The sequence below is a fragment of the Tetrao urogallus genome (assembly GCF_951394365.1).
Source record: "Tetrao urogallus genome assembly, chromosome: 3".
Classification (NCBI taxonomy): domain Eukaryota; kingdom Metazoa; phylum Chordata; class Aves; order Galliformes; family Phasianidae; genus Tetrao; species Tetrao urogallus.
In genome coordinates, this window is record NC_136815.1 from 13485911 (window position 1) to 13507287 (window position 21377).

Genomic DNA, 21377 nt, shown 5'->3' on the forward strand with positions numbered 1-21377 from the left:
CAATGTGGAGATACCCAGTCAGCTTTACCTAAAGCAGCTCAACTGAGTCATCATCTCAGAAGTCCATGCAGCCACATTTATTTCCATCTCTATCCTTAAAGACAGGCCCCAGGAAGGAAGGAGACAGGCTGTATCTTCTCTTGATGCTGTTCTTCTTTGTGCAGAACAATTATGTATTTACTTAGCTGAACAGCTCAGGGAAGCCTTATGGATTGTAATGTGGCAGGCAAGGCCTTCATCTTAACACTGAGCCCAAGCCTCTGCCCTGCTGCGTATTTCACTGTCTTGCATCCATCCATACCTTAGTAAGTGCCGGCAAAGAATCAGAATGATGAATGAAAATATTTTTCCCAATATGACATTTAGCCCCAAATCCTTCTATTTGAAGTGTGGAGATGCCCTTCTGTCTGACTTTTAAAGGTCAATTTCTACCTGGTATTGAATTATTTTCTGCCACTCAGTCCATTGGTCCTGTCCTTGATTTATACTGGGTATGTCCACAGTGGAGCTCATGAGAACACTTTCCAGTCCTAAGTGCTGGTGAGTGATGGCAGCATGGGAGGGTGTCACCTGGGAGCGTGCTGACTTCCCAGGAATGAGCTTCCCTTGGAAGTAAAGATGGGTTTGCAGGCATGGCCCACTTGCCATACCGTACAGACATCATAGTGCTTATTTTGGAAGGAGGGGAACTGGACACAGTCTAAATAACATGGAATGGCGGCAATCAGCAGTAGCAGTCAGCTCCACAGAACGTGGCAAAGCCACCAGTCTGAAACCATTTAGATGTATTTCTGTGTATTTTCAGAACATGTTTGTGCATAATTGTGCATGTTTGTGCACACTGGAACAGGCTGCCCAGGGAGGTGGTGGAGTCTCCTTCTCTGGAGATGTTCAAGACCTGCCTGGATGCCTACCTGTGCAACCTGCTGTAGGGAACCTGCTTTGGCAGGGGGGTTGGACTCGATGATCTCTGGAGGTCCCTTCCAACCCCTATGATTCTGTGATTCTGTGATTCTGTGATAATGCAGAAGGAGGCAGAAAATCATGTGAGTGTTTTGGATAGCCTGCAAACTAAAATAATAGGAAAGGGGCAAAGCAGAGTAAAGCAGATTTTGCAACTCAATCAGTTCCTGTGTGGATCTGATTATTATGTCTCAAGAACATCAACTGTTGAACTTCCTTCTTATTGCTGGCTAGATATTCTTTGTTCCATACCTGACACGTCTTCATAGAGTCTTACTTGGTTGGCTCTGTGATCAATACGGCCCACATAATTTCAGGCCTTAGTCTTCATGCCTGGCTTAAGAACCTCTTTGATACAGTCAGTCCATCTTTCATTTATCAGGCTCTTCTGCAGGGGCAGACTGGTATCTGGGGTCTCTGGTGGCTGTACACTAAGACATGGTCTTAATCATCACCCAGGGAACTCTTTAGAGGTGGTAACTTGTTTTGATCTCTGTAGTTCATTTGCAGCCACCCAGAAAGGGACATGAGCTGGGTTTGCAGAGCACTCAGCTGCCTGCTCTGTCATGGCATCAGGGACGGAAGGGGACCTCTGTCTAGGTCCCCTGCTGCAGCACCTCTTTGAGTTTGGCCTTGCAGCTATAAAATTAGTCCAGAAGCCTTTTACTTAGTTTAATTTTAAGAAACAATAGTTGCATATGCACCATGCTGATTTTTCTGGTGTTGCAAAGGCCTAAGAAGAGTTTCTCAGTCTGGTCACAGCCAAGCTGATGGGAATGACATGGTGACTGCTTGCTTCCCAGGCTTCCAAGCTGTGCTGACTTGTAAAATGACAGGTCAGCAGATTTTCTGTCAGGTGGGCAATCAGCAAGAGTCAATTTTCTATAAAAATCACACTTCAGAGCAGATTAGAAGAAGGCATCATGTAAAACCATGTTGAGGAGTCTGTACAGATGGTCGAAACCAAACTTCCTTTGGCATGCTTAGGGTCCTGCTTGTACCCCTGCTCGGAGTTCCAGCTTCCAGACCCAGCTATGTATTCCAGCAGTCTTCTCAAACCCTCTCTCTCTGTAGTTTTTTCACCCAACTCAGGAGCTCCAACAGCCCAGAGCTCGAGTCAGAGCCAGAAGCCAGACAGATGCTAGCTGCGTAGTCTGGAACTCTTTGTGCCTAACTGGGAACTGTAAAATAAGGCAATGTCTTCTCACAGAGTATTTGGAACTGAGGCACTTTGTGAAATGATTGGACAGTGTGTCTAGAAGAGCCCATGAGGATTGCGATAATTATTTTCCAGATTAAGATTGACTGTTGTTCATTAAGTGAGGTGGTGGGCCACATACTGAAGCAGAAGGGGAAAATTAAGTGACAAATGACGTAAAAGCCTTCTTCTGTTCTTTCCCTCTGCTACATGCAGAAGAGTGGGGAAGACACAGTGATAATGCTGTGATAATATGGGAGAAGGGTATATTGAAATTTGTTCCTCCAAAGAGGTAAATAAAGGTGCTTGTTCAATGTCTTGGGGGAGAAGCTGATTTTGTAGGCTTCATGATCTATGTTTTTGTTTTGTAGTAAATGTGTGCACACACATGCAATCATTTAAGTGGTTTGAGTAGGTGTAATTTTCATTCTCACTTGGTTAATCACTTCACAGAATGAGAACTGAGTTAAAACTTTCATTGCAGGGAACCTCACAGTGAATATCTCCCCCAGGGAGGGTAGTTTGTTCCACCTATTAATCCTGCGTCAGCTCTGCATAGGCAGTGAGGGAGCTGTAGCTCCAGTTTCCAAACTCTTTTGCTATAATACTTTGACTTTTCTAGCGAAGTCCTTGTTTTCCTCTGATTATGTTCTTAATGCATATTTTGCTGAAGGATCCTCAGGTAAGTAATATAGTGATATAATGGGCAGAACTATTTTCCAAAAGACACAGCACCATTTTGAGTGGGATAGGTTTGAAAGCATCCTGTAGAAGCCACGGAACAAAAGCGAGGGCAAGTTCCAGGTAGGGATCAGAGCAGAGATACCACTTCAGGCTGTTTTTTAAGTTCACTCAGTTTGCGCAGTTCCCAGTGCTTTGTATTAAAACTCAGTCTCAAGACAAAAGCAATGGATATGCAAAGGCTCAAGATGTAGTGCAAATGGCTATTCAGAACCAACTTATGGAAGACTATTTATCCGTGACAACCTTTTTCACTTCCTGCAGAGCACCCACAAGGACTTGTGAGATCAAGAACTGATTAGAGGCAGGCAGGGAAAGACATGCATAAGAGGGAGTGAAGATGGCAATCTCAGGTGCACTTCAAGTCTCAGACAGCATCAGCTGAAACTTTCAGCCTGCTTAGCATCATGTTCTTTTAAATCTTTCCGTTTGCTATAACTTGAGTCTCTAGAGAAGGATGCTGGTGGACAGCCAGTTCACTGCTCACGTTGATGGGTAAGTTAGCAGTATATCAGAAGAATTCTTTGAAAAAAGTTATAAACGCTAAGGAAGTGGTTGCATGCAATTTTCAAAATATTTTAGCTGCTTGTTAGTTCAAGGAAATCATGTTCTATTGAATGCAAAAGCACATCTCTTTTTTCTTTGTATGTTTGCAGCAGCAGGTAGGTGGTGAAATGTATGAAGCATCCTGAGTAGGGATGAATGAGCTGCTTTGAACGAAGAAAGTCTCTCCCAGGATTTTGCCAGCCTTTTGAACTTGACTTTTAACTTGCTTTGGGAATTGTCACATTTTATTTAGGCTTAGACATGAAAAGAGCATACATCTTGGGGGATAGTTTTTCCTTCTGAGGATTCAAGATAAACACTGGAAAATCAAGCTTAGTAGATGCTAAAATGCTTTTAGAATATTTTTCAAAACAAAGATGGAATGGTAGCTCAAGCCCATCAGAGAGCTCATCATGTCCATCATGAACTCAGATTTTTGAAGGAAGAGGCAAGGAACAGAAATTACTGCATAAATCATCTGCAGACAGAATCAATGTGTGTCCTCATTTTGTTTAACCTAGTAAAGTTGATGAGAGATCTGCTGTAGTAGGGAAGCTGCAATCGTGCATGACTCATGAGGAGACTTTTGGCTAATCTGACCATTTGAGGACACTGAATAGCTTAGTGAAACACATTTTGGACAACTACATTTTCAACCCATTCTGTGTGAACCAACTGCGTTTCACAGAGCAGCTGCGATAACCTCTGACTAATTGGCTTTTTGGAAGGTTACCTGCTGAGAGCATCTGCCATGACATCCATTCTCCCTGAAATGTTTCATCTCAAAATTGCCTGATACAGAGCCCTGCATCACAAGCAAGAAGTGAGGTTTCTCTTTAGTCAGAATATAGGAGAAAGGATTTGCTCGACCTTGTTGAATCTTCATCATCTGTCTAGAAGTGCTGAGCATCCTTTTCAAACCAGGGTATCCCCAGCTGAGCTCCTCAGAGTCTCAGCATAAGACAGAATATAGGAAGAAAAATACATCAGCATAAAGTGGCAGTAGATATGTTTTCTCTGTCTTTTGAAGACCACCCTGAAGCCTTCCTTGAGATGAGATTTGCCAATGATCCAGAGGGCAAAGCTGCAAGTGAGCCAAGATCCCACCTTCGTATGTGCAGGTAGTGGCTGATGATGGCCCTCACACTGCACTGAGCATTGCCCCGTGTTGTGCCATGCTGGTGCTGGCTGCATGCAGGCTGCATGCCAGCTGCCTCGTTACAGGCCTTGTTGGAGCTGGGACCATTCAGGGGGAGCAGTGCAGAAATACATAAATAATGCCAAGGAGTTTATTGCATGTAGAGACATCCTCTTTCAGAGGTCCCACGTGGGAATATTCAGTAGTGTATTTATGGGCCGGTATTAAAAATGTATTCAGGTGGATTATGAGCACTTGGCTATGGGAGCATGCTGCCCAGAAGAAGAAGTGTTTTCAAAAAAAAAAAGAAACCCTGAGTTCACATTTGCAGAAATAACAATTCCCCTTCGGCTGCTGTTTGCTTTAAGAGTCTGCTCCTGGAGTCGTGTAGTGGTACATCTGTGTCCCTGATCCTTTGAACCAAACCATCTTGTTTCATGGCTCAGGGGTGAAAATGAAAAATATGTCATAATGGTATCCTAAAAAAAAAAAAAAAGTAGAACTGAAAGGAAACATCTATACTTAATTCCACATTTTTGTAGCTGTTAGAATCATCTAGCATGGATTTACTAATGAATACTAAAGGCTTGGGACTGGGATTACTGTTTGAAGCTCTAGACGTTGTGCTTATAGACCCACCTTTTCTGTCTGCTCCAAAACTGAAATGTTGGTTTCCTGCTTGGCAAGAAAATTCAAAAATCAAAAGCAAGAAGAGACTTCCTCCCTTTTCGCTCTTTGTATTTTTCTACCATAATGACAGTGCATTTTACAAACAACATTAAGTAACCTTCAAGACTGTGTCAGCTACCAGGTTTTAGTAATGAGGGGAAAGTCAGGCAAGCCAGACCAACACATGGCTAGTCAGGAATCAAAACAAAATTGTCTGATCAAGAATCACCCGCATCCCTGTTTTCCTTCTAAACTGCTGGGTGTTGTGTTCAGCCCATTGATTAATGGCTTAGCACCGTTTTAATAGAAGCAGAGAGGCAGTGTCATTGGCAGCCCAGCAGCTTGCTGTCTTCCTCCAGCCCTGAGGCTTGTCTGGCTGCCCTACAACACAGGACTGGGGCTGGGAGCTGGAAGCTGGGTGCAGTGGGCTGCAGGACACCAGCTAGGACAGGCAGACCCTCAGGTAACCTTTGAGCTCTGGCACTGTTGACTTTGCTTATCGGGGTTAGGTAATAAGGATGTGCAACAATAGCTGCTTTTACCTAGAGAACAAAAGTGCAGAGATTCCTCCCACTCAGCCCAGAACAGCCAGGGAATGATTTCATGGTGAAATGAAACCAAACTCAGTGTCATCTGGCCTGGGGCACTGATTGCAGTGTGGAACCATCCTGTTCTTGCTGCAGCTCCCCTTGACTGCATTTCCCAGCCCTTGGTAATCCTCGTTCCTCCTTCTCTTGTGGTGGTTGACCCGGATCAGTAGCTCCCCAAAGAGGTGTTTTGTTTTTGCATTAATTTCCATTAGCTCTCACACCTCAGTGCTTAGAATTCAGTGAACAATAAAGAAAAAGGGTAAATCTACGAATGAGCTGGCAACCATTTCCTTTTGTCATTGTATGAAATTTTTCAAAGCTAGCATTGCTGCTACATATTAAGAAGCAAGATGCAACAAGTCTGCAGTAATCTGCAGAATATTGGAATGTCCCAAGCTACGTGAGAAGCATGAAGTGAGATACCTGAGCCTTTCTGACACATACTAGTCAATGCAGCTGAAAGCAGATTTTACCACACTGAAAGTAATAGTTGCTATAAGGATGTTGGAAATAGGTGTTTTTCCTAACAGTCTCATGTTTGAAATGTCCTGCCTTGAAATTTATTATAAAATTAATTCCAGCAGAGAAGAAATATAGCAAAGGAAATAAATAGATATTTGTTTTCTTTATCAGGATCCTCCAGTTATAAAGGTATGAACATGAGCAATACTGCTAGGTTGAGCTGAATTAATATATATTTTAAATGAATGAAAAAGATGTTTCTTTCCTAGTTAGAAAAAAATCACAAACTCATAAATGAAATACATCTCTGGCTTTGAAATGATTGGTGTCTTTCTATGGCAGCTTCCTGAAAATGTCATATGAGATTACATCTGTAGGCCACTGAGTTGGTAAGCTTACAAACCCCATGCGAAAGGCAGTTGTCATTCCAAGAGCCTACAGGCTAAGGCAGTGCTTTCAAAGACAACTGCTCACTTGTGATACCTTTCAAAAAGATCTTACTTTCCAAAAGTGCTGGGTACATGCCGTTAGAAAACCAAGATCGTTAGAGAAGTCTCCATCTGGGCATCAAAAATTATAGGTTACAAGTGGGAATAAGTGCTTCTAAAATCTTGACCTCGAAAGATAAAATTAGAAGAAACTCACTAAATCAGTGCTAACCCCTTGCTTTGCTTGCTCGAAGTTCAGAGCTGAACAGAATTACTGCTCTTCCCAAGGTCAGTGTCACTGGTGGCTTCCAGGCTCGGTTATGCTCACACCACGGTGTGATGGAGCTTGGGTATGGATCAGTCCCTGTTCTTTGTTCGTGGGTTTCTCGTGGCCCATGATTCATGTAAAACCCAGACACGTGCACAGGCCAAGGGTTCAGACAGAGTGGATGATGGGAATTCCAGCATGGGAATCCTGAGGCCAGTTTGCCCGTTTTATTTTAGTTCTGTCACTCTGCGGATAGGCGAGATATTTTTGATTGCTTGGGAGAGGTTTTTATATTTCCCCTTCCTTGCAGCACATGAGCTATTTAGCCTCGAAAAAGAAGTCTTATTTCTCCTTTGTCAAACAATCGCATCTCTGCCAACGCTGCAAAAATTCCAGTTCACCCAGAATCCAACATTTTTGAGGTTAGGTACCTGTTTGCTTCTCTCCAAGTTTAAAACCTTCCCCCAGATTTCCCCTTCATCTTCACACCTGCTTAATATCCCCGTTGCTTCCTTTTCTGCCCCAGGGGATGCAGTCAGTTATCTGCATGTGCCAGGTGAAGGATCAAAACTTTCCTGTCAGTTCTCTCATAGAATAAACATTTGTTGGGTCCCAAACATGTGCCTTTTTCAGGCCCCTTTGGTGGGTTTGTCATGGAGCAGATGACAGCAGGTGCTGGTAGGATCATTGCACTCAAGGACCTTGAGAATAAAAGTAGTGGAAACCAAAATGAAAGCTAGCACTGTAATTGAGTGAATGTGCCTAAGTAAGGAAGAAAGTAGCTAAGAAGACTGAGTTTTATTGTTCTTCTATTTCACAGACCATATTTAACCTGAGGAATAAGGTGTTTATAGCAAGGTCGAGACTTATCTTCTGTAAAATCTCACTCAGTGCTCTTCCAGAACCTGCAGGTTTGCATACCGCCCATTCCCCCACTCAAGCAATCCTTCATTTCCATATCTGCAGTGGTTTGGGGCTCCAGAGGTGAATGTAGGCAGGATGGCAGAGCCCACCAGTTGCACCCTGCAGAGCAGAGCTCTGGCCACTGCCAGCCCAGGCTTCAGTTGACATGAATACTGCCTTAGCAGCATCAGAATCAGCTTCACTAATTGGAATCTGACTCCCAAAAACCCGCAAAGATTGTGTTGAGTAGTGAGTACCTATTTGCCACTCTCAATTACATTTGGAATGTCATGGCAGTCAGGTGAAGTCCCCGGTGACTGGAAAAAGATCACACCCATTTTTAAGAAGGGTAGAAAGAATGACCCAGAGAACTACCAACCTAACAGCCTCCCCTCTCTGCCAGGGAAGATCATGGAACAGAACCTTCTGTAAGCTATGCTAAGGCACATGGAAGACAGGGAGGTGATACAGGACAACCAGTGTGGCTTCACCAAGGGCAAGTCCTGCCTGACCAACCTAATGATCTTCTATGATGGCATAACTGCATCAGTGGACATGAGGAGAGCCACCAATGTCATCTATCTGTACTTCAGTAAGGCCTTTGACTCAGTACCCCACAACATCCTTCTCTCCAAATTGGAAAGATATGGATTGGATGGGTAGACTGTTTGATGGATGAGGAGCCGATTGCAAGATCACGCCCAGACAGTGGTGATCAATGGCATGATGTCCAGATGGAGATCAGTCGCAAGTGATGTTCCACAGGGGTTAGTACTTGGACCAATGATCTTTAATATCTACATTAGTGACTTTGACAATGGGATTGAGTGCATCCTCAGCAAGTCTGTGGACGACACCAACCTGTGGAGTGCAGTTGACATGCCTGAGGGTTGTTGCCTGACAGACTTGAGCAGTGAGCCCAGGAGAACCTCACAAGATTCAACAAATCCAAGTGGAAGGTCTTGCACATGGGTCATTGCAACCCCCACTATCAGTACAAGCTGGGGAGTGTAAGAATGGAGCTGCCAAATCACTGCCAAAAAGGACTTAGGGATACTGGTGGATGGGAAGCTGGACCTGGGCCAGCAATGTGCCCGTACAGCCCAGACAGCCAACCTATCCTGGGCTGCATCAAAAGAAGCACGGCCAGCAGGGTGAGGGAGGTGATCCTGCCCCTCTGCTCTGCACTGGTGAGGTCTCACCTGGAGAACTGCATCCAGATGCAGAGTCCTCAGTACAGGAGAGACATAGACCTGCTGGAGTATGTCCAGAGGAGGGCCACCAAAATGATCCAATGGGCAGAACACCTGCCCTATGAATACAGGCTGAGAGAGCTGGGGCTGTTCAGCCTGGAGAAGAGAAGGCTCCAGGGAGACCTGTAGGTGGTTATGCGGTATTTAAAGGGGGGCTATAAGAAAGAAGGGGACATACTCTTAAACGGGGTCTATTATAAAGGGAAAAGGGGAAATTATGTCAAATTAAAAGAGGGGAAATTTAGATTTGATATAAGGAATAAGTTTCTTACAGTACGGGTAGTGAAGCACTGGAACAGGTTGCCTGGTGAGGTGGTGGACACCCCATCCCTGGAGACATTCAAGGTCAGGAAGGACTCTGGGCTCTGGGCACCCTGATCTAGCTGTAGGTGTCCTGGTTTATTGCAGGGGAGTTGGATGACCATTAAACATCCCTTCCAAATCTAAGGATTCTGAGGTTCTACAATCTCTGAAGGTGGAGATTGCACAACCTGTAAGTTGTTCCAATGTTCAGCCACTCTCGCTGGGCACTTTTTCCTTGTATCTACCTGTAATATCTCTTACTGCATCTTGTGTCTGTTATCTCTTGTCTTTCTGCTTTGCATCTCAGAAGAGTTTGGCAGAGGAGAGAGGAAATTATAAGAAACCTCCACATAATCTTTACTTATGTAATTGACTTACAGCTTTGTGAGGACTTTGAGGCAAGGAATAGCAGCTTCAGTGCCACAGACATTGAAGGTGCTTTACTACAGCAGCAGCCAAGTCTTACTGTCTTGACCAGCAGAAGTGGTGAGAAAGCCTCAACCTCTACCTTGACACTTGAACTTCCAGCATTTGGCTGTTGAGGTGCCTCAGTAGTTAATGCAAGCCCAGCAAGACCCAGGCCCTCTGGGACTCAGATTGGAGGAAGAGTGAGCAGTGCTTTAAGATGAGGCAATAAAATTCAAACAGCATTTGTTAAATCAGACAAATGATTGCTGGCCTGCACTTTACATTTGTCTAAGAAACTGAGTAAGCACAGAGTTTTTTGGTTGATGAGTAAAGTTGATTAAAGAAAGTGCCAGGGTCATAATGTATGTTCTAAGAGTAGTTTATCTTTACAGCAGAAATGCATTTGCTCAGCACAAACATGTAGTTGAAATACATGCTAATCCCTTTACTCTGGTCTATGCTCACTGTCTGGTTTTGGTTTTCTGTTTTGTTTCTTACAGCCCCAGCAGAGAGCTCTCCATAAACATTTCCAGCCTGTAAAGCTGCTGTCCTGCCACTTGATATGAAAACGAACTTTCCTTCATGAAAAAACCATAATCAATGGCACTGCCAGAAGGTGACCTTGGAGGAGCGAAGACAAACTTGAAGTAAAATCAGCCCACTCAAGATGATGCATCCTGAGAAGACCTGGTTTGCTGTGGAGTAAAAACGTGGTGCATAATATCCAGTGCTAATTTGTTCAAAATGGTCACTGACAGACCTTTAGCTGGAAAATTTCTTCCAGTTTTCATCACTGTGCATAACTTTGGGTTCCCTTTAGGGGACTGCCTATGCCCTTCACTCGAAGTCCTGTTTTAGCATGGCAACTACTGGATTCTTCTATTATGTATGCAGATGGCATGATGTTTTAGGAAAAACTTACAGGAATTCTCCAATCTCCGTGGATATGTTCACATTACTACACCCCTGATAGGAATGTAGAAGTCTTGTATGTGTTAGTTTTGCAGTCTAATAGTGTTCTGTTAAACAATATCAGCACTTCATGCGTGCTTTCTGCACAGAATTAGCACAGTCCATATATATATAACAGTCTTTTTAAATACTGAGGATACGTTTCAGTAGTTGTGCTGAGACTGCATCCAAACTGAAGTCCACCACTAGCATACCTTCACCGAGTCACAGTACACTGTGTAGATAGATTTGCACGTGGCAGAGGTGTGACTTACTTCATGGAGACTTGCAGAACAGCTGTCACAGAGGTAGCCAAGAACAGGGTTGGCTGAATGAGATGTAGGACACTGTGTCTGCTCTCCCTCCCATCCAGCAGGTAGCAAAGGCTGTCATTCGTGGCACGCCAATGTGTTTTCTTACTCAGTGAGGGAAAGGAAAGGGAGAGCACCCTTCTCAGAGGGCAGTTGGACCTAGAGTTTGGTCTACACTAGAAACAGAACAAACTGGAAGAGTTCAGATTCTTTATGCTGGCCACTGTTTATGTTTTGGGCAGGACTTGGGAATCACAGTCCAAACCAAATGCTCTGAAAAAGGTAATGCGTAAGACTATACTTCTAAGGAGCAAGACACTCCCTCCAATGGGGGCAGACTTCTTTGTTAACTTTTTCCACTTTCTATCCAAAAGCATATTTTGGAAGGAAATAGGAATAAGCAAACGGTTCTAATAAGCCTTTCGATATACTGTAGCAGGCTCAAGACTGTTGCATTCAATCTGAGCATTGATTTTTGTTCAGTCTCTGAATGGCTGGCTTCATCACTGGCTGTATCACAGCTGGCTGTGGTACTGTTTTTTTTTTCCACGGGGATTTAGTGGAATTAATGTCTGTCCCTAACATCAGGACCTTCTTGACACACTCTTTGTAATGAACTGATGCCATCAACATGCTAAGGGGTCTTACCTATTTGTTCCTAATTTCTTTAAAATCAAAGGTAGCTTTTGTATATTTAAAAACTGTCATTCTCTCCAACCTAATGGGCAGGTACCATACAGTTGCTATTAGGGTGTATGCCAGACTGTGGGTGAGGTGCCATACAGGTGTGAAGATGCAGCAGTGGAGAGAAGGCACAATTACATCAAGGTAAAAGCACCTTTTTAGAGCAAATTCCTGTGTTATGATACTTAAAAACTCTTTTACAGTTCATTGCAGGAGAACTCAAGGTCAGCCTCTGAGGGTGCCTGTAGATTCAACAGATAAACTTTCAGATGAGTGCAGGATTAGGTTACAGCTCTCCACCCATCTCAGATTCAGCACGCTGAATACTTCTTAACTATTCAAGAAGGAAATTGATGGCCAAGATTTTCAGAAGTTGCTAGTGATTTCTAGTGGTTTGGGTCTTTCCATGGATTTTCAAGTGAATCTCCCAAAAAGTATAAAGCAGTAAGCTTTATGTCCTCTTTCTGAAAATCCTGGCCCTAATTTTAAATTTATTGGTGTACAAGTTCTCCTTATGATGTAAGAATCTTTGCCAACAGCAGCATTTGCACTTTTTAGAGCTTTTCATAGTATTGCAGGTTGGAATCTGATCCTTATTGAGAGAAGTGGCTGAGCACCTCGCAGAATTCCATTATAAGCTCCAGTAAATTTTACAGCTATTTCTGCTACAGATTTTAAAATGCACTCTGGCAACTGACACCAATTTTGTGTTGGTATAGCAATTAAAAAAAAAAAAACAAAAAGACAACTTGAATATAAATTATTTTCAAAAGGAGAATGCTATAGTCCTGCAGTAGAAATTCTCTTATTTTATTATCCAACAAAAAAATTTGGCATAATTTGAATAATAAAAGAAGAGTTATCAGAGACTATTATCTGAAAAGGTCATATGAGAAAAATGAGTTAGGCAAGGAGCTGCTAGAAACATTTTTGCATCAGTGTTAGTTTTGAACATCTTCCAGTATATGGTCATGAATGTAGATGTGTGCACTTCTCCCATTAAAACAGTTTGTTTTAAAAGCTTCCCAGGATTCTAGCTACGGTGATCTAGAAAACCAGTGTTACAGCCCCTGAGAAATGTGAAAACAAATACAGACCCTCATGTAGCCAAACTCAGTGAGAGCTCTGCTGTAGGTGCCCATGGACCAAGCTCATTTGGCAGTGCTGTAGGTCTCCATCCTACAGACAGCCCATGCATGTGGAGAACTCTAGGCATAAGCAAGAGTAGTTCCCTCGTGCCCCACAACACTCCTCACGTGTGTAACTGTCGGCAGGAGCCATACGGAAAGCACTGTACTTTCTGGCTTGTATTTAACTACTCGTCGTGTTTGGATGTTTTTAATCGCTGTTGTTCTCCCAAAGTAGGCCATGCTTCCTCAGGGATATTTATGAAATTGTTCTGCAGCTACTGAACAACTATCTGGATCCCAGCGTATTCTTCCGAAAACTTTTTAATATAAATAAACACGTGGGGGAGATTTTTTTTTTTGTTATTGTGAATGGGGGCAGGTACTGTATTCTCGGAAAGGCTCTTGAGTGCAGACAATCAAGTCTATTGCATTTTTTATGCTGAACACCTTATTAAGAGCGGACACATCCGCTTTTGCCTGGGTCGCAAGAACAGTTCTGTGGAAACAATGCTTTATCTCCAGTCAATAAATCATTTATGTCGAGAGTGCCAAAGACCAAGTCAACATGAAAGGGAGTGAATAAGTTATTCCGGCAGAGGAAGTGAATTTAAATATGCTCAGAGCCATTAGTTCTGTGCAAAAGAGTAGAAGATGAATGCTATTTTAATAAAAGAGCAATTATCAGCCCTGTGGAGCTGGATACACTCGCAAAGCCCAGTGCTACCATTGCACTGATCACTGCTCACAGCTCTGAGACGACGGAGCAGCAAGCATCCCCGTGCAGTGCCTGGCCACTGCTCTCTGGGCAGGGACATGCAGAGAATCAGCCATCCTCAGTGCTTCAAATTATGCCAAGTGCAACATAAGAAAACCAGAGGAATTGCTCTCCTCAAAAAACATGCTGCGAATGAAAACATCTTTTGCACCGGTTTAGTCCTTGCTTTTTTTCCTCTGCATGGCTTTCTTTGCCCGAAGTCCCCATCACTTATTCTCTGAGGAGAGCGCAACTCCCCAGGAGGGGAGACTGCAAAAGCCCTGCAAGCCCCTTAGCTTTGCTGGTCCATCTGTGTCATGCTGTAGCAGTGGGCTCCTTCCTGGCTGGCTGCTTCTCGGCAGCCAGACTGAAAGCAGCTGCAGTGTCATTAAGGAAATCAAACCATTATTAATGACAAAATTATTTGTTTGTTTTGTTCCCCATTTGCAGAAGACCCTAGGCCAGGCCCCCAGCATACCTGCAACAGACTGTTCCATCCTTCTCCTGAGATGTGTTGGTTAATGCCAGCTGTGGGGCCAGTCCTGAGGGATTTTGTGCTATAGCCCAAAGCAGCCTCCCTCCGCCCTCCACAAAGCCACGACATCTCCATTATTCAAAATAGTCCCAGGCAAGCAGAGTAAAATCCTGCATTTTTCATCCCTGTCCCCTTTTAACTCTCTGCAGTCTGACTCTCCTTTGAAGGATCCTGCTACAAAGGCTATGTTGATTGACCCGAGTATATGTAAACTGGTCAGTAAGATTTTAATTTAAGAAGTCCTCTGTTATAATGAAAATTGATGACTGGGGGAAAGTATTACCAGCATTACCTGCAGCCTCCTATGGTAAAATGCTAGTAAGCCACCTGGAGTGCAAAAATGCCACCAACGTAATGCATGAGTGATTAGGCAGGCATGTGAGTTTAAATCAGCAAATAAGCAAAGCAGATGTTTGATGTGGGAAGCCAAAAAATGTAGGGAGGTCAGTGGCCAGTAGGCTAGGGCTAATGAGACCAAATGTGTTCTGCATCCTCATAAGCAGTCATAGTGAATCTGATGTTAGGTACAGCATGGTGGTTACTCACTGAGCGTGTGAAAACCAACCGATATTCTTGTTTTGTATTTGAAAGCAGTAGAATAAGGGAGTCGATTTTCACACTAAAATGTAATTCCTCCTACTCCATCAGTAATTATGGGTAATATTAAGCAGCAACTATCCAAACATATTCTTAAATTCACGCAACCAGATATGTGAATGTAGGGAAACTTAAGCGTAAGATTTTTCAGAACTTAAAAGCATTGAAAGAGGCTTTAAGTTACACAAAAACAAACCAAACCCCAAACCAATAATGAAAAAGAACGAGTGAGCTGATGCAGAAAACTATAGGCTCATTTGCTTCCTATCGGTCCGGGGTAAAATCATAGAAAGGTTGGTATGAAGCAATCATTAAAGCAATTAAAAATTGATAAACCCCTCCAAATGATTGTTCTAGAATGTATTGTGTCAAGTAAATTTATTATCATTTTTTGTGATATCAAAGGCTTGTTGATAAAGGAGGCTGATTAGTTGCTAGCTCACAAAAAATGGTTACAAATATGACATTATCATAAGTGAGACTATTTCTAATGAGCTCCTCCCAAGGTATGTTCTATTTTCAATATTCCTCCCAGAGAAACAGAAAATCACAATTGCAGCATTTACAGATGACAAAGGCAGGTGTGTGCCATGAACTGGTGATGAATCTGGAGTGCTGCAAGTGCAGAAGCCAAGGGGAGGAGAAGAGCCTCCTTGGGGGCTTGGGAATGTGTCTGTAGTTGGGTGGCCACGAAGGTCAATGTCATCCACTCAGCATCAGCCCCCAGGAGCTCTTAGGAAAGTGTCATCTCTGAGGAGGACCGTCAGTAGGTCTTGGAGGATGTCTAGGATCTGGCAACAGTGATATTACGGAGCTATTTGTGCCCATCTTTCATATATTGACAACTTGGAAAGATAATTTTCTAGAGCTCCCAGTGTCATTCAAGGGCAGGAAAACAGCTCTTATTATAGTGCTAGACTAATGAAGCTCAAGCTATTAATTTATCAGAAACGATGTGAAGAGATGACTCAATCTGCCTGCAATCACAACCTCTACCTGTGCAGGAAGTGCTGGCTGAGGCCAGGTAGTGCTTTTATTCAGAGGAAAAGGGAATGATGTGCTCTACTGGCTGGAAACAGATTTCAGGCTAGAAATTAAGCACAAATGCTCGACAGGGAGGATAATTACACATAGAGACAACTTACTTTCCATTACATTCTCCATCACGTAAGGTCGTTAAGTATATGCAGAGCTTTTTTCTAAGTCAATAAGCTGTACCTCAAATGGAAATGTAGGTTCCGTTCAGTAGTCCCGGATAAGGCAGTTAGGTGTGTGCTGTGTAAGAGCTCAGCCTGGATCATCACTACATCATCAGATGCAAGGTTCTGAGTTGAGATGTCTTGAAGTTTAAATACAAAAGGAAAGCAGGCCCACCTGTATCCACTGTTTTCAAATAATATTGTCTTAGAGAGCTATGAACTGACCTGCAACTGGTGGGAGCTGCAGGTCTCCTCGCATTTGCAAGGTTCTTCTGCATGTGATTGAAGAAGAGAACAGAACAAGAAAGGACAACAAAAGCTGCTGTCCGTACAGAATTATTCTGTTGTTGTTCAGTAGTAACAGCTTGGGATAAAGTCCCGCACCCACGTGACCCATGTGAGCATGCAGTGAGAGCCATGGCTTTGCTTCTTGATCAAATAGGCACCGTTTTGCTGGCATGAAACAGGTTTTATGTTCAACAGCTAGTAGAGGAGCTGAAGAGCTGATTGGGAATTGCACTGTGTTGCTTTGCAGTTGAATAAGGTATGAAGCCAATTGTTCCTGCTCTCCCAGTGAGCCCCTCTGCAGCTGGTGAACAGAGCCCTCATAGTGAAATGAGTTCAGTGGGATAACCCAGAGCAGTGAGCACTGCGAGCACTATTGCAGGTGGCTGCTTTGAATATTGTACCTTCAAAATAAGCAGGAGTGCTCAGCTTCTTATTCAAGTCTCATGAAGCTGCTGCTCTTAGGTACAAGGCAAACACAAAGCTATGAGCCGCCTTTCAGAGTTCTTTGTTGTGCTGTAGAAAATGGCACAAAATAGGATGTGTATTTTAGAGAGTAAACAGTTCACACAGGCATAAGAAACCATAAAGGCAATACTTACTGCAAATTGGTATTGAATCAATATCAAAAAGCTGGAACAGAAAGGGACATAGCTAAGAAGATAAAGATCTTTGGGGATTCTTGCTCTAATCCAGTGTGAAATCCTAAGAAAATGAGTCTGGCGTAGATTTATTGTTCAGAGAACATTGGTCAATACCAGCTGCAGTCAGGTACATTTGCAGGGTTGCTGGATTATGTGCCAGCAGTGGAGCAGTCCTATGATGGCTGCACAAGAGCTGCCTCTTCCCTAAAAGTGGGATTTCAGCCTTGTTGTAGGACAGGCTTAGTCAGAATGAGATGAGAAGCTCCTTTCTGCTTTTAATTCCAAGTGTATCTAAATACCTTGTCAGAAAAAGAAAAAATCCTATGTACTGTTGTTATATTTGTAATCATATTACTTCTATTAAGCACTTGCCTAGAATTCATCTATTTAATATCATGTTACCAAATTAAATTGTGACATACAGATTATTTTTTTTTAAAGCAGGGAAACCAATATTGCAGCCCAACTGCATGTAAGCAACAAAAGGTGTGCAGAGAAAAAAAAATCTGCCCATGGGATGTTTAGGGGACCTGTTTGGGTTTGTTTATTGAGAGCTTGGTTTTACATCTAGGTAGGGGCTTTCCCTACTGAGTCAGGCTCTGAACTCAGGACACATCCAGACAAACGCTTGGAGCCCTCGTACTGTGTGCTGGAGGCTCCTCTGCTTTTCTTCTGAGAGGGGTAAGAAAAAGATCAGGAGGCCTCCAGTGAGCTGGAGAAACCACAGGGGGATGTTAGCTTCCAGTTTACACGAAGCATCTTGGCCTGAGACAGAGCTCATCATTCTCCCCACTGAGCTCTACTGATAGAATGAAGTGGGCCATGCAGGGCACCCAGAGCCCTGCACCAGGCTGTCCTGAGGCCGTGGCAGGAGATGGGCAGACAGACAGACCGACAGACCACCTTGCAGGATTATCAGGTTCAGGGCCATTACTGTTGGTGCTCGTTGCTGAGTACTAGGCTAAATAATGGTGAATTGCATGGAGCAAGAACCTGCAAATGTGAGTTGCCAGCACCAAAGTCATAAAATCAAAGTAGCTGAGGTTGGAAAGGACATTAAATAACACCAGATCATCCAGTCCCACACCTGCCTTGGGTTGGCCATGTTGTACTTGGATTGGGATGCACCTGGCTTTGTCTTCAGGTTCTTCTAAGGGCTCCATATATATGTTCCTGCCTCATGGTGGTTATTCCTTTTTCACATCTGTGTATGGATGACAGTCAGACCCACCCATGATCAGTCTGACATTGTGTTGGCCAGCATTTGGCTCCTCCATTTCAGAGAGCTGAATTTAATCTTAGCTGAGCCTGCCTTTGAGGAGAGCTGAAAATTCGCAGCTGGAATTGTAGCATCATCTCCAAAGGCTGCCCCATGCCCCAGATCTGTGGCCTGTACAAAGAACCAAGCCAGCCCCATTGCTGGTGATGGACAGGAGCTGAGGGAACCCGAGCCACCTTCAGCCTCAGCTCGGAGCTACATGCACCAGGAAAATTCTCCTGTAACCTCCTTTTAATGTTAACTTGGTTGAAAATCTGGTAGAATGGCAGCACTCAAATGGCTAAAACGTGACGCACTGTTATGCCCAGTCCTCTATGAGAGCATTTTAGAGATGAAGCCAAGTGAGGTGGCATCACAACAAAGTGTGCCTTTCTGTTGGATGTGCTCTGCTCTTCCCCAGGCATCCAAGGTGTTCCTCTGTACAGCAATGTTTTTTTCCCAGAACTGAAATTATCATGCAATCTAATTTTTAGTACACTCAGTGGCCGTCACTGTTAATTCCACCCTACAGTTTTTGTATTTCCACTTTAATTCCTTCCGTTTTCAAAAATCAATGAAAAATAAAACCTGGGTGGGAGGGAAGAATTCTAATAAATGATGAAATTAAAATCACTATCAAGTTTTTGGTATCTTCGGGCATGATCTCTGGAAGCTTTGGATATCTGCTTTATCATTTTGTATATTTGACAATTTTGTACTCCGCATTGTTTGACTTCATTTGTGCATGGCAATGTATTAAAACATGGAATTTTTATTATAGAGTAAAAGGGTTTTGTCTGATTTTAGCAAATTCAGGGCTTGACCCATTTCTTATCCTGGACTCATGGGGCTCCAACACGGGATGTGAGGAGTTTGCTGCCTGGCACCGCAGATGTTATGAAATGCAATGTACTTGCAGGTGCAGTAGGACATCTCATAGAATCATAGAATCATTATGGCTGGAAAACACGTCTAAGGTCATGTAGTCCAATAATCAACCCGTCCCCACAGGGCCCACTAATCCTCAGTGCCACAGCTACCCTTATCTTGGACACCTCCAGGGACAGTGACTCCACCATTCTCTGGGCAGTCTGTGCCAGTGCATTGCCACTGTTGTGGCAGACTCGTGTTCCAGACCCTTCACAGCTTCATTGCCCTTTTTTAGACACACACCAGGGCCTCAACAAATCTCCAGGGGGACCAGAGCACGAAAGAAGAAGGAACTGGATGGAGTGCACATCACCCACCTCCAACCCACCCCTGTTTATTCCCTGCATAGATCAGCACTTGGGGCACAACAGCGATGTACAACTCAGCAACTGAGGTAGTTCCAGAAACTAATACTGAAATTCCAGCACAGTATTGTGTTCTCCCATATTAGTGTGCTTTTTTTTTCTGTTGTTTTCAGCCATACCCATGAGTGTTCTTTTATTTGTAAGGTAGAGATTGATGAGATATTTTGGTCAAACAGAAAATACTGGGCTTAACACAAAATAATAGAATGAAATTACATAGCGTGCAATGTAACTGACAAAGTCAGGATAAATTGTCATCTAAAAAAAGAGAAATCATGCTTTTTATTGTAACATCCTGTGATTGGGCTGCAATTTACTAAATTCTGTTTACATCTTTAAAAAGCTTTCTACTCCATAAACTTTGTTAGTGAGAAGAATATGTTAGCAGAGAAAGCTCCATTTTAGCACAAATCTGTATACATCTTGGGCTGAAGGAAATCAGAAGAATTAGAGAATCAGAGAATGGCTTAGGTTGGAAGGGACCTTAAAGACCATTGAGTCCCTGCCCCCTGCCACAGGTACGGCTGCCAACCACCAGACCAGCACCAGCTGCCTCTGCTAAGGTGGAGCAAAGCCACGTGGTGGGAGCAAACGCCTCTAGTCCGTAGTGAAGTGCAGAAGACATCAGAGAAGCTCCCAGTCCCACCACTGGCATGCTGCATGTGAAGGAACAAGGTCCTTTGTTTCTTATCCCACCTCCTGACCCGTAATGTGAAATGGGAACCGTGCTGAGCTGCCACTGCTAAACCTTGAGACTGAACAGAGAAACCAACTCTGCCAAGACGCTGCTGCTTCAAAGGTTGTGTTGCAAGCGGGACTGATCTGAGCAGACATCTTGGTACAGTTGTAAAGAAAGAAGAGGCTGCTGTTAGTACTGGCATTCAGCTCTTGCCGCATCATGCTTGACCTGTCGGGGTCTCAGCACATTGTGATGCTTCCAAAACTCCTCTGTGGGTGAGGTTTCCTTCCAATCAGCCCTGCCTGGATTTGTCTGAGTTGGTTCCTCCTTCACCTCATTTGTGCCATTGCCTTGTCGCTGCCTTCTTGCTTTTCAGCACCTAATGGGACTCCTTGCCTTCCACTGCTGTTAACATCAAGCGGGAAATGCACTGAAGCACTGCATGTCAGAAATATACTTTTAAGGGAAGCTGTTTTGCGTTAACTAAATGGCACCAAGACCTTAGGAGGGGATAGAAGGGAGTCAAATTGCTGCAGCTGTGTCCTAGGGTAACAAGGGGATCAGTCTCCTCCTCACTCCCCATATTGCAGTGATGGGCTGAAACAGCAGCTAGAAAGATTCAGGCTGGATATTACTTTCACAGCTTTGCAGGGATGGGGACACTGACACAGAGGGAGGGGCCACCTGCAGGAATGGAGAACTTGAGCCAAGCACCCACCGGGAATCCCAACCCCATGGAGGGGCAGATGTTGCACTAAGCATTCTACAGAGATTTCTTACGGACTGATTTTTCTGTAGGTACAACTTGAACAGGAAGCAAAGAGTTAACTTTGTTAATTATCGTTACTTTGCATTTCAGCTGGAACTGAATTTAGCTCTTCTTTTTTTACCTCTTGGAGGTAGAAACCTACCACTATGTAGTGATGAGTAATTCCAGACATGCTCTGGCTCATTTAAGTCAATGCATCAGGCTGTCAGCTGAGGAACTGGGGCACATCCATAGCTCTTGCTGTTCTGCAGGGTCAGTGGCTCCCTCCAGTATGACTGCACTGGGATGGCTTTCATCTCAACATAAGGAGAGCTGCCTACTGAGAACAGTGGCACAATCTGCTCCCCATCAGCAGAGGTTTTGAGGATGCAGCTGGACAGGGTGCCAGACATAGAATCATAGAACCATAGAATCAT

The 21377-nt window shown here is 43.7% G+C and overlaps 1 protein-coding gene across 1 annotated transcript in view; it reads left to right on the plus strand.

The window, feature by feature from the left end:
- The window catches only part of SAMD12 (sterile alpha motif domain containing 12), a gene marked incomplete at its 5' end in the record, with an annotated part of 174980 nt that extends 164556 nt beyond the window's left edge, over window positions 1-10424 (plus strand). The window contains 1 exon segment of the mRNA XM_079533835.1: window positions 10371-10424. Coding sequence (XP_079389961.1) covers window positions 10371-10393 — 23 coding nt within the window. The 3' untranslated portion in view covers window positions 10394-10424.
- Window positions 10425-21377: the final 10953 nt, after the last annotated feature.